General features: G+C 38.7%; 1 protein-coding gene across 1 annotated transcript in view; it reads right to left on the reverse strand.

Annotated features, from left to right (window-relative positions):
* LOC124551038 overlaps window positions 1-14,433 on the reverse strand; it is a 147,178-nt gene that overhangs the window by 7,833 nt on the left and 124,912 nt on the right. Inside the window, exon 12 of the mRNA XM_047125900.1 lies at window positions 7,206-7,315. Within this exon, the coding sequence (XP_046981856.1) occupies window positions 7,206-7,315 (110 nt within the window). The remainder of the gene's footprint in view (window positions 1-7,205; window positions 7,316-14,433) is intronic.

The following is a 14,433-nucleotide window of genomic DNA, read 5'->3' on the forward strand; positions in this document are numbered from 1 at the left end:
TCTTCTGCCATCCACTGAACCTGCACAATATATTTGTCTATCCCTCCACAACTGCTGCTCCCAACCCCTTACCTCATGGCTCATATCCTTGTAATAGACCTAGGTGCAAGACCTGTCCCATACATCCTCCCACCACCTCCTACTCCAGTCCGCTCACATACATCACCTATCCCATCAAAGGTAGGGCTACTGGTGAAACCAGTCGTGTGATCTACAAGCTAAGCCGCAACCACTGTGCTGCATTCTATGTGGGCATGACAACCAACAAGCTGACTGTCCACATGAATGTCCACTGCTGAACTGTGGCCAAGAAGCAAGTGGATGACCCTGCTGCTGAGCATGCTACCCAACACCACATACTTCAATCACAGCCTGTGCCATATGGATCCTTTCCACCAACACCAGCTTTTTTGAATTGCACAGATGGGAACTCTACCTGTAATATGTCCTACATTCCCATAACCCCAGGCCTCTACCTTCGTTAGTTATTTGTCTCGCCCATTCCAGCACTACACAGCCCTCATTCCACGAAAGCACCCAGTCTTTTTACTTCTCTCCTTTTCTGTTCCACCCTCCCTCCGACCTCTCCCCTGCACTCCAACTAACCCCCTGACTGCACCTAGCTGCTCTACCCTCTCTCCACCTCGTCCTTGTGCAGTCCCCAGTAGCACTTCACTGCCCGCACCCCTACCCTGCTATCCCTCCCCCTCCCCACCTCAGCCCCCTCCTTACCCCCACATAGTTACCACTCTGCTGCTGTTGCTCGCAGTGTGGCTTGAGCTGCCAGAGGCTGCAGTCGCATTTTTGTGCATGTACGCATGTGTGTGTGTGTGCGTGCGCGCGCGCGCGTATGCGTGTGTGTTGTCTATTTTCCACAAAGGCCTTGTTGGCCGAAAGCTTATTTTGTGACAGTCTTTTTGTTGTACCTATCTGCGGCTCAGCATCTCTCTATATGGTAAGCAGCAACTTTCCTTTTCATAATATTGAAATTGTGTAATATAATTTGTGTAAGTACCTCTACCTGGGTTTCAGGCTGGATCCCCCATTTACATTTAATGGTGAGGTGCTATTCCAGAACAGGAAGAGCCTCGACAACTCTGTTCATATGTAAGGGGGAATTTAAGGTAGACTGGGGAGCAGTGAGAATTTGGACTGAGGAGGGTAGCATGCCAGGATAATCCATGCAGTTGTGTGAACGACTTTGTCAAGGTGGCTTAGTGGCTAATGCACCTGTCTTGTAAGCAGGAGACCTTGGTTCGATTCCCAGCCTTGGTACAAATTTTCAATCGCTGCTTCAGCCTATAGTCATAAAATAATATCTGTACTACTTTGGTCAAATCGTTGGTACCATTTCACTAAGGGTGTATGTGACATTGCATTTCGCCCTTATACTGCCAGAATTTCATGGCAAATCTGGGTTTAGTTTTGAGGATTGGCCCGCAAGGATCGTATTGTCCGATGGATTTCAACTTTGGAGTACACTTCCAATTGTCAAGCCATTTCATCCCGACACTATGATGCACATATCATCTACACTGCAGCAGAACTTTGTCTACAGGAAACCGTGACATGTACTCCTGTCTAGGTATACAGCTGTGTTTCTGAGCAATGATCTCAGAGCGCGACAATACGTGTAGCTTAATTTTCTGAAGTCACAACATATATCGACACTCAGAGGCAGCCACTGCAACCAACTTCTCTAAGGTATAATAACAACCAATTATGTATAGGGCTATCTCAGACAGATTATTATACAGGTCACTGATATATTTCTTCTAAATGGCTTTACACAAGGGCTGTTCAACAAAAAAATGCCCCACAACTTTTTTTCTCGAAACATATGAATCCTACAAAATTAGAATTTTGTCACAATGTCAGTTAACATTTAGTTTACATTTATGATTTTTCCACATAGTTTTCATTATGTTCTATGGCCTTACATCAGCATTGTACAACAGCATGTATTTCTCATTGGTAAATGCTTTTGTCCTGTGCTCATAGCCATGATTTCACTGTACAAATTATGCTCTCATCATCTTCAAAGTGTTTTCCATGTACAGAATTCTTAAACGGGCTGAACAGTTGGATCTCTAAGTGTGCCAGGTGTTGACTATAGGGCAGATGATACATTGATGTCCAACCAATTTGACAATGTGTTCTCCGGTTCTGAATCTTGTGTATGGCAGGGCACTGTTGTGTTGAAGTAAGAATTCTTTTGAATTCTTGTCAGACTGAACAAGCCAGGAATGGTCCTTTAGCTTGTTCCGAGTCTTCACATATGCCTCTGAATTAATGGTTAACCTTTTTGGCAACACATCCAAGAGATGACACAATCAGTATCCCAAAAAACTATCAGAGGGAGCTGCATCAAATTGGTTCTTTTTTGGTGATTGTGTTGCTGTCACTTCAGTGACTGCCATTTTGTTTCCAGTTATGCCTCCAGGTTTTGTGACCTGCAACAATCCACAATAGGAAGCTTCTCCATTGGTACAAACTGCTCCAATAGTTCAGATGAAATGATTTTTCTTTGAATCTTGTGTTCTGTTGTAAGCATTTGTGGAACTTACTTGTATCAACTGCATCATTACAATGCACTACACACAAATGATTAACAATGTTCACTACAGTTTCTTTTTCTGCAACCAACAATTCAATTACAGCAAATTGCTAGAAATGAGTTTCTTGTGCAGACCCATTTTGATGGTTAACTATGTGTCTGCCACCTGTCAGAATTGCTCATGACTTCACATATGTACAAAAGAAACAAAAAATTGGAAGCACCTAAAAGTATGTTTTCCCAAGTATACTAACAGCTTTAAAAATGTTGGAGCATTATTTATTTTAGGACCACATAGTTTACCTGAACTGCATAGCTGTAAACTGGCTCTCTTGCATAACCTTGCACCCTTCCACCATATTGGATTTACCATGCCCTCCTCCTTTTATACTGGATCTCTATTTCTTTTTACATTTATTTACATCACCTCTCCTCCCACCCTCTCTTATTCCAACTGTTTTCCCCATGTCCTCTTCCACTTTCCTCCTCCTCATTAATCACACTATTCATTCTCCTTCTCAATTCTCTTCCTATTAATCCATCTTTAGTTCTCACTATGTTCTACCAATGTACTACCTTTGACCTCCTACTCTCTCTAACAACACCCATTTTACCTTTGTCTCCCCTTGTCTTCACAACAGCTGGTTTCCTGTCAATCTTGAGCCTTGGCACCATGTAATTGCCATCTTTTTCCCAAAGTGAAGGATTTTTGGGCAGGAAGCAAACTGAAAGAGGATGTTACTGACTTGGCAGCAACCGAGTATGCACACAGAGGGCATAGGAAAGCCTGTGGAGCACTAAAACAAATATTTAAAATTGAATGTCAAATATGTAGCAAAATAACTAAGATATCAAAATATGCTGTAAAAGAAGTTCTCTTTAATTGTCCTAAATAAATATGTCTGGAGGAACAAACATTTTTTTACTTGCAGAACATATGGCATATTATTTTTGCCACGCCCTGGCATATCCTAGTGCAGAATTTTGTTCTTGACTACAGATCCCCAATTCATAAATTGCTCTACATGATGCAGCTCCCACATTTTAAATGTAAATAACACTACAATACAAAATGACACTGGCAAATTCAATGCAGAGTTTGACACTTACGTCACATACATTGCTATGACGCAGCTGTTCATGACAAGGCCTTGGAGAACATGTGCACCACATCGTCACGACTAGTCACTCAATAGCATGGTCTGGAGTGGAGAATATCACGATTTCATGACTGAGACTTCCTTAAAAAAGTGTTGAGTGTGGCCACAACACAGCATTTATTTCATAAACACTTTAGGCTAGGTCAAGATGCAATAGTTCCAGATAGGGAAACCATTCTGGTACGGGTCATTAATTTGAGAAAACAGCATGTGAGTGTTAAAATGAAGCTGCTCTGTAGGGCCTCATAGTGTCCAAACACTAGAATACTGCATCTGTGTGGCAGAACAGCGTGCACAGCGCTCACTACCCGTCACTCACTCTGCACATGTGGATGCATATGGTCGGTGGTTTCTTCACTCAGTACCACGCAGTAGGCACCTTCTGAGTACTTGGTAATGGGTGAGAGGTCCTGCCACGCAGATGTGCATGTGGATGCATATGGTCGGTGGTTTCCTCACTCAGTACCACACAGTGTGCACCTTCTGAGTACTTGGTAATGGGTGAGAGGTCCTGCCACACAGATAAGGAAAGATGGAGTCTATACAGCTTTGTTACAATGTAGCAGCACTAATGAGCCTAGCAAGCATTGGAATGCATTTAGAGTTAGAATTACTTTTAGCTGTCAATTTTACATGCTTTGTATGGAGAAAGTGTATGCTATATAACTGAGATCCACCAAGTATTACTACAGCAACTGAGTATAATTGTGTATAATGAAAATTAAAGAAATCAGATTGGAATCTGTATGATACCCTTGTGATCAGCGATCATTGAATAGAGACAACGGAGAAGAGAACATTAGTTGATTGAAAAATCCATTGTTTTATTCTAGCAGATCTAGAGTTTGACTGTTATATAGTCATCTTCAGTGCATTTAACAACTCGTGAAGTTACCCCAAAGCATCACATAGTTAATGATATTGGTAGTGTACAGTGTACCGTTGTAATGAAACAATGGATTTCACACTTTATTGCTGTTCTTTTCTCCATTGAAAATCAAAGTGATAACTGAATATTGAATGTTACTGAAGGTAATTGATTTAGCTGTGGAACTGCAAATTGGTATGAAAGAATAACTGATAAAGTAATGCTTGCATTCAGTCTGCTGCAAAAATCACACTGGCTTGGATACATATTTTGGGCAGAACAAATGGAAAGGATTTATTTTGCACAGCATGACAACAGATTGTAATTCTCAGTTTTCTTTATAATTAAAAAAAAAAAGCTTCAGTACATTTACACCATATGCTCTTTTGAGTAAATCGAGCAAATAAACTAATAAGACTCCTTACAGTTGATAATAAATGGAAGGAGGCAGAAACCACAAGGCGTAATGGTAAGCATAGATGAGCATTATTTGAATAAATTTCGGTCTGGATAATTATTCCAAAAAATACCTCATTCAAACAAATTTATTCATAAATAAATTATTTATAGCTTAAAGAACAAACAATGTAGAATGCCACTGTATTTTCATTACTTATAGCTTCTTATATCTCTAGCAATGAGAAAAATGGCAAGTAGCAGTTAAATAACCAACAAAGCCCAATTCAGCTTACTCTGCACTTGGACACCCTCCCCCACTAACATGAAGAAAAAATCTTCATTAAGAAGCCAAAGATGAGAATGCACGCAACAGAAATTCTTTAAGTGCAGCACTTCCCTCCACTGTACCAAGATTGATGACCATGTTGCATACGGGTGTCTTGATAAAATAATTAAGCAATTCATTTGTGTTTATAGTGCTACAAAATAAGTGACTAGAAGAAGTCCTTGGTTGCTAATAACTAACATCAGCATACTTTACATTTAAAGAACTCCTAGAACATTTATTGAATGCTGCTGGGCATCCAAAGCCATCCAGAAGCATTTTAGGATTTACTCTGAGTAAGTTTTCAGCTAGAATATGGAATAGTTTTTTGGTCTGATGTGCATCCACGCATTCACTCAGAGTTTCAAGATTCAATAATTTTGGTAGAGAGACTGGATTTGAGAATAGAAGAGACTTCATAATATTGCAAAACACTGGCAACTTTTTTTTTTATCAAGGAAGTGACAAAAGATGATTGGAAGACTTTTTTGTTTCTCTACATCAACTGGAATTATTGCAGTAATATCCTTATCCACAATTTAAAAACTTACAATTCACCTGTATTGCTGTCCATGACCAAGGGAGGCTTACAACAAATTACAGACACATAATAGCCAAAATGGGGTCAGAAGTTTCAAATAATTTTGTGACATAAAAAGAAAATTATATTTTGAATGTGATTTGGGAAGTGAAGCTGACATGGAATCACAATGAATTACTTGCCAGAAACTACAATAGAAGTGATTATTTCCTAATTTTTGCTGAAGAACATTGTGAGTTGAAAATCATACATCTTTAGCATGAAATAAAGATAGCTTCGGGAAATATAATGCGCAGATTTCCTCTCTGCATATGTAGAATGCATTTTCTTTAGTGTCATAATGTCAAATTTTCAAAAAACAAAGTTTTCGATGAGATATTTAAAAAAATGTTCTTATAATAACTAATATAAATACAACAAAAACAATATTTGTTTAATAAATAACAAAGAATTGGAACAATAAATGTCATTGGATTTAAAATTTATCTATCGTCCATAACACCTTATTTTAACAGATGCTGGATATATGTTTTTATGTGTGTGAGTGAATAATATTTCAAATAATATTTGTTATTCATGAATAACAAATAATAACTTTTATCTGTATTCATTATTCAAATAAATTTTAAACAAATCTGGTCCTAAGCAAAAATATGTGCCACATGCTCACACAGCAAATTTGCAGCCTGTGTGCAGCTGAATGCGAGTATGTAACATCTGCATAGACACGTACAAACGCTCATTCGGCTGTCATTAGGCAAGGCAACATCAGCAACCATTGCCAAAGTATGCGACGTGCATTTGTGCACATTCTCTCTCTCTCTCACACACACACACACACACACACACACACACACACACACACACACACACACACACACACACACACACACAAAATAGCTGCATGGATGCCATGCAGATTGGGAGTGTGCTTGCAGTGCTCTGTCAAATGCCAGAGAACATCCGTGCAGTTAAATATGCCTCTATCTTTGGTGTGCAGTTGCTTTGGGACTCTCAGACAGTACTGTAAGGAGAATTTTACACACAGATATGAACATCCTTTTGTACGAAACAGTGAGTGTGCAGGAAATTAGTGAATGTGATTGGGCCAGCTGCAGTGTGTGTTTATCATGGAAGCTGTTGCAGCTGACACCAGTCTATTGCCTAGGTGACGAAATGCACTTTCATCTGTCAGACAACATCAATAAACAAAATTTTTGGCCCTGCTCCACAAGTCATGTCCGTAGGAAACTGTACTTGAATTCCACCATTAGTTACTTTTATTTCTGCATGATCTCTTAAATCACCCAGTGCATGAATGCTGTTTTTGCAAACATGAGATATGCTCCTCTCACCTGGGATTCAGTTGCTGTACCATAGCACGTAGGACATTCGGGCCCAGAATCGATCCCAGCTGGTTCAGGCACTGGCTCGATGCACTTGAAGTTAGGGAATTCTCACACTCCTGTGCCAGTGAAAAGGCAAAACACTTACATTAGGCAGCATATATTACAGAGTTTCCATCAGCAGTGTTATGTCACAAAGAAAAGCCAGCGAGACTTGGGGAGAACAAAAGAATATTATTACATGTTGACTTTTCTTATACAATTCACATTACATGGTGTGTTTCATCACACACACTTTTCAGATTATGCATATACCACATGCAAGCATAATGGTAAAAAAAGTGACACTGAAATTTGCAAGGACAGCAATGTCTGACACATTAAAGAAAGAGCTGGAGGAATGCACCACAGGTGTATAGTTTCAAACATCATCATTTAAAAAATGCCATCTACTTTTAATGTTTTCATCACGCTCATGAATCACAGAGATAAAACTAGTACACAATGATACTCTTAACATGTAACTGTATACCACCTCCTAGATGTCATAAGGTAGCTTTATTCAAAAAGATACTCAGACATGAACAGAAAAGTATTTGCAAACAACTTTTTAAGTTTGTGTTATCTGTGCTCCAGTTATTCGTTAGCAAAATGTTTTAGTGTGACTGTCATGTGTCTCAGTCTTCAACAAGCACCATATACTTTTGAACAACTGTACCAGAGATGGGATGTCCAACTCTTCCTTGGATATCCTGTATTACAGCATTTATTTTTTATTTTTTTATTCCTCCCATCTCCCTTACTGACTGCCTGTTTCCTTCTATATTTCGTCTGTGATCACTGTCATAAATATTAACCCCATGAAGTACTGCCGACAGTTCAAATTCCCTGACTGACAGATCTCAAAAAAATGTTTGTGTAATAATCATTATTATTATTGACAGTCTTTTTTCTGGTTGAGCTTGCCTGGAAAGAAGATAGTTCGGTTAAAGGAATGTGAATTACTTACAACAAACTTCATTAAGGAATAAATGTACTGAGAATCACAGGTTATATATCCAATTCTTTGACTTAGGTTTACATTTATTGCATTGTAAAACCTTTTGGTTTGTTGAATTACCCCAAAATATATCGTATGACATAACAGAATAAAGCTAAAGCAAAGCATGACAGTCTTTTTTATATCTCCATTCCAAGAAAAAGGCTGTACTTGCACAGATGAAATTTATTCTGGCTAATTCTCCCTTAAACCTACTTTAAAATCATGGATGGATGTTGGCCGCATCCCTTAAAACCGAGATGATATGTTGATAGCAGTAACTAGATATAGCTGCTTTGTTGAATAGAGCAACTACTTTTTATGCCACAGCAACAGTTCAGCAAGCCACATGGATTTGGCATTGCCAGACATTACAATTGCCCATCACTATGATAACTGAGTACACTATACACAAGATGCACGAAACCAGCTCATTTGATAACAGCCACACAGGTGCTTGCGTGTGCAATGCTCCAGTCCCAGAGTCCACCACTACCTCAAATGAGAGTTAACTGCCATGGGCAACAACCTCATGATAAGCAGTCACGTATGTGTCTGGTGTGCTTGCTTAAGTGAATGTGTGTATGTGTTTTCTTTCCTCAAGAAGACTTTGGCTGAAACCTCAATGTGTAACGGTCTTTTCATTGTGCCTGTCTCCAACTCAATGTGTCATCTTTAGGTGAGTAGCAATCTGTCCTTTTTTCACTAAAAATTATAACTTTATTAACTATAGATGGAAATGCTAAATAATTTACCACACAAGCACTTTTGTAAGATTGTTTTTGTATACGACAACTAACTAAAAGATTTCACGATAATGTAATATTTTGAATGACTGTTCAAAGATTATTTATACTCTTATGATGCAGACCACACAGCTTCCTTATTGTTTAGTTTTAGTCGGAGTAGGTCAATATGTTGTTATGAATGTAGAGTGTTGTGCTACAAAAAATAAATTGAGATGGATGAATTTTGCATCTTGCTAATCGAACAAAAAACCCTGTACTTCGAAATTACAAAAATAAAGAAAAGTATGAGTGTAACTCCCTTTCTGTATCAACTGCACATGTTGTACTGGTGTCGCTTGTTATACGAATTTTATGCACCTGCAGCTTGATTTGAATATTGATTCTTTGTGAAGATTTAAATGGGGAAACCTAAATCAACATAGTCAGACAAGGATTCAAACCACTGTCTTACCAAATGCAAGTTCACGTCTTATCACTGTGCCCACTTCATTCAGTGTCATAATTTGGGGATGTGATGGAGGTATTTTTGCATGATAGATGCATATACAGGATAAAATGGAGACACCGATTCACACCTCACTGTGTCTCATTGGCAAACAATAGAGTAACCTACTGTCCTAATGTGTGTATTAGCTTGCCTGTATCATCCTGCAGGTGACCTATACCATTGGCAAGACGATGCACCAATACTTCACTTGCATATTGTGTTAGGATGGCCTGAGAGACAAACTGCGGGCACTGTAACAGCCCACGTCACCTGATACCAAACCTATTCAACAGTTCTAGGACACTATCAAGAGAGATCCGTACACCTCAGATCCAGCACCAACTAGTCCCCGTAAATGTCAAATGGCAGTTGGGCAAACAAGGACTGGGACAGCTGCCATTGGTTTAGGCATCTCGAGGAGTCCATGTTGCATTGCAGTGTCAGTGTCATTAGCATGAAAGGGGTTGCTGTGTGCTAGTGGTTAATTAATTAATTTATTTTTATTGAAATACATATTCCGTAGATCCAGTTCTGCGTGTTAACGCATCGATATGCAACGAGTCAAAAACATTTAGTTCATTTTTACATTAGTTTCCATAACCACAATAAAAAAAGATTAATAATACAAGTTGGAAACACGACTGGTAGGATAAAATTACACTCACAAGCAGAGTTCCAGATACAGCATTCTGATTTTGTCCAAACAATTTTCAGTGTGTCTATTTACCTATAGGTGTAAAATACTAGTGGCCACATGCTATCATCCCTTATTAATAAAATTTTGGTCCTGCACTAATCCACTTACAGTTATACTGCCAGCTGGCAACACAGAAGGCAGTGATGTTACCAATGTACTGACCAGGCCCCCACAGTCTTGGAAGTTCTAAACCACTGTAAGCTGACACCCCCCCCTCCCTCCCCATGTAATATATGGCTGTTGTGCTGTCAAAAGGGAGCACTAATCTGCTGCAGTGGCATCGGTCCACAGAACTAGGCTCTTGGACTTCGTTTTGTGTATAGATAGGCCATTGCTAGACTGGCCCTATATTGTATAAAATAATGAATAAATGTGCTGACATTGTAAATATGGTAGGAGAGTCTTTCATGAAATATAAAAAATTTAATGATTAAAGGCAACAACTCGCCAAATAGCAGCCGAGTCATAGGTAGGCCACATGGAGGAGATTGAAAAATTTGCTAGTTTTTCTAGTTTTTGGAGGAATCCTCCTCCAGTGACTCTATAAAATGTGAGCACACGTGTTGCACACTATATACATAATGCCTACTTACTGTTATGAGACAATACTGTAGTGTAACTAGATATCAGCAAGCGTAAACATTCTGGAGCGGCACAAAGTCAGCCAAATTCCACCTATCACCCAGAGGCCAAGCAAAAGTGTGTGATCAGTACATTTCCTGGCTCTAGTATGCTGGGCAATGCAAGTCTCTCTCTCTCTCTCTCTCTCTCTCTCTCTCTCTCTTTCTTTGTGTGTGTGTGTGTGTGTGTGTGTGTGTGTGTGTGTGTGTGTGTGTGTGTGTGAATTATTACCTTTACTCCATACATTATGTATTGCAGTTTCTGCAGTTCATGTTATTTGCTGAAATCAATGTATCAAATCTAATATCCCAGTCAGCTGAGCCTAACTGTGGGCAACACTACTGTAGCTGCTGCCACACAGCATTACAGTCACCAATATCAATCAAAATTTGTTGCTGCAGAATACCATATGGCCTAGTATAAGCTGGACATTCTGATATACATTGGCCTATAGGACCCATAACAGCCCAGACAGTACACACTTAGCAATGAATTATATATTTGGCTGAAGAGTACAAAGCCAAGATATCAGTACAAGAAATTAAACAATGGAAAATTCAAGATGGAATAATTACAATGAAATACAATAGAGTGCTACTTACCATGTAGAAAAGGCACTGAGAGCCAGACTGGCATATTTAAAGTACCTTTAAAAGTAGTTTAAGGTATGGGGCAAAGTCCTTCCTCAGATACAGGAAAACAAACACATTCATACATGCAAATCTTACAAACACCTGAAATTACCAACACTTGGCTGTATGATCAAAATCTCCAGTGACCAGGAAAACCAGAAAGTTCACATTAGCATTCATGTTGAAAATTTAAAAGCTATGATAAGATCAAAGGCCTTCCACATTATTTATCACTCTTATACAACATCACCAAAGTCAGAAACATTTACCACCACCGACACCACAAAAATGACCACCACCTACAGTAACTCCCATTTCCCCACATTTGCACACCAGCACTTGCCATTTTCTGCTGACAATGCACATTACTTTCTTTTGTATGTCTTCCCACCTCTGGCTTCCTCTCTCAAACTCTGACTTCACAGATTCCAGTCATCACCACCTCAGTTTTCTTCGTTTTGCTTCTCCACAGAAGTACTACTATGTTGTTCTGGTATTACTTTTTGTCACCATGTGGTCATACCAGTTAAGTCTGATATTCCCTAAAACATAAAAAAAGCAATTTTAACTCCAACTTCCACATTTCTGTCATCTTATTGCACCATGGCTTTCCAATTCATTGTCCTGATTAATCTCATTTCAGCTTCTGGAGAGTCTGTTGCTGCATATATATGTAATGAGTAGCAGAAAAGATCATCTGCCACACTGCATTCTGTTTACAAACGCTCACACCAACATAATAGGTTCTCGTATGCATCAATGTCTTGAAGATTTGTTACATAATAGAACCCAGTACATCATCTAGGATGGCAAGTGTTCAGAGATAAAAGTATCATTAGGAGTGCCCATGGGAAGTGTGATGGTATCACTGTTCTTCTCTGTATACATAAACAATTTGACAGATAGAGAGAGCAGCAGTCTGTGGCTGTTCACTGGTAATATTGTAGTATATGGGAAAGTGCCACTGTTGAGTAACTGTAGGAGGGTGCAAGATGACTTGGAAAGAATTTATATTTGGTGTGAATGAGTGGCAGCCTGCTCTAAATGTGAAAAATTATTAGTTAACACAGACAAGTAGGGAAATAAGTCCTGTAATGGTTGAATACAGTATTAGTGATATGCTGCCTGACTCAGTCATGGCAATTAAACGTCTAGGCATAATATTACAATGCAACAACATGAAATAGAATGAACACACAAGGTTGACTGTAGGCAAGGAGAGTTGTCTACTTCAGTATATTGGGGGAATTCTAAAAAGTATAACTCATCTATAGATGAGACCATATACAGAAGATGGGTGCGACCTGTTCCCAAGTACTGCTCGACAGTTTGGAATTCACAGCATGGGGTGAAAGATATTGAAGCAATTCAGAGCTGTGCTGCTAAATTTGTTGCCGTTAGGTTATATCAACATACAAATATTATGTAAATGATCTGTGAACTCTAATGGTAATCCCTAGAGGGAAAAACATTTTCTTTTCCCAAAACACTATTGAGAAAGTTTAGAGAACTGGCATTTGTGAGGAACTACAGGACACTCCCACTAACACCAACAAACTTCTTGCACAAGGACGGTGAAGGTAAAATAAGTGAAATCATGGCTCACATGGAAGCACAGAGACAGTCTTTCCTCACTCCATTTATGAGTGGAACAGAAAAAGAAACCAACATGGTACCTTTTGGCAGATATGCTATAATGTCTTGCAAAATACGTGCATACAAATAGATGTAAGCTCTTCTGGCCAGTGTACTTTTTACTACAGCTAGGAGCACCCTAAATGGACCAAACTATATGGCAATTTATGCAAATTATTCAGCATCTGGTACTTGAGGCTCTTTCCCTTAAATCTGATTCTTCAAAGTATCTTAGGTTTGAGACTGAATGTAGACCAGTTTCCCCACAAAAATGTTTACATAAAAATCATTCTTCCAAATAATTGTACCCTTCCATTTTAGAGCTTTTACTAACAACATATTATCTATATGTTAACATATGCAATCGAGGATAAATCCTGAGGACTAGAACAATGCTTTCATTGTAGTATTTCACAACGACTGGCTAGAAATAAAAAAAGAAAAAGTAAATAAATAAATAAATAAACTGCACTCACATCAAAGTTATAGTCAGTGGTTTCCATGCTGAATAAGGCTGTCAGTCTGTTACTAGTGTGAACAAATTTTTACGTGCCAGTTTGACAAACTGACTTTTTATCCCCTTCAATTATGTCACAAAATATGTGTTTTTGGCAGTTCTGTTGGATGTAAATGTTTAGAAACCCATTAAAATTCACTTTTTAATGGTACAGAGATCTATATAGTTCCTACATACAGAATCTTGCCCTCATTTATCTCTGCCAGTCCGAAGCTCACAGATGGCTCAGGGACGCTCCACCATCCCATTATATGGGCGTTTTTGTGCCTGCCAATTTGCTACAAGGCAGTTTAGTCTTGGGGAGCCTGGAGAGTGAGTTGCAGGTGAGCATGGCATGTGAAGCTGCACATCAGAGTGTGAAAGATATTAATTATAAGCTCAAGCTAGCTTTTTTATGAAAAGCAATGGCTAACTTTAGTGAAGTTACAAAATTGTGTGGATGCTCATGTGTTGAGGATGAACTTTTGACAACATAGAGAAATTTTTTTATTAACCTAAAGTATAATAAATTCAGTGTCTACAAACTGTATCTGATTTGATTTGATTTTTATGCTATCACTGAACTAGTTATGTAGAATAGTAAAAATAAGAGTTGGACAGAGCACATGTCACTTAGGTACACAATTAAGAAATTTACTACTGTGATCTGTGTACCTTGAGAGTAAAGCTACCCATTTACTGGAAGACTCATGGTTTTGCCATTTGACAACAATAATTTTATATTTCACCTAACATGAAGCTGTGAATACTTTCATGTGAGTATGTGGCATTTTATTTTCTGTGTGTTGTCATCAACATTGACATCAGTTAACAAATCTTTGACATTAACTAAACAAACACTGTTTTTAGCCTTGTTCCAC

The sequence above is a fragment of the Schistocerca americana genome, chromosome 9 (genome assembly GCF_021461395.2).
Source record: "Schistocerca americana isolate TAMUIC-IGC-003095 chromosome 9, iqSchAmer2.1, whole genome shotgun sequence".
In the NCBI taxonomy this organism is placed as follows: Eukaryota; Metazoa; Arthropoda; class Insecta; order Orthoptera; family Acrididae; genus Schistocerca; species Schistocerca americana.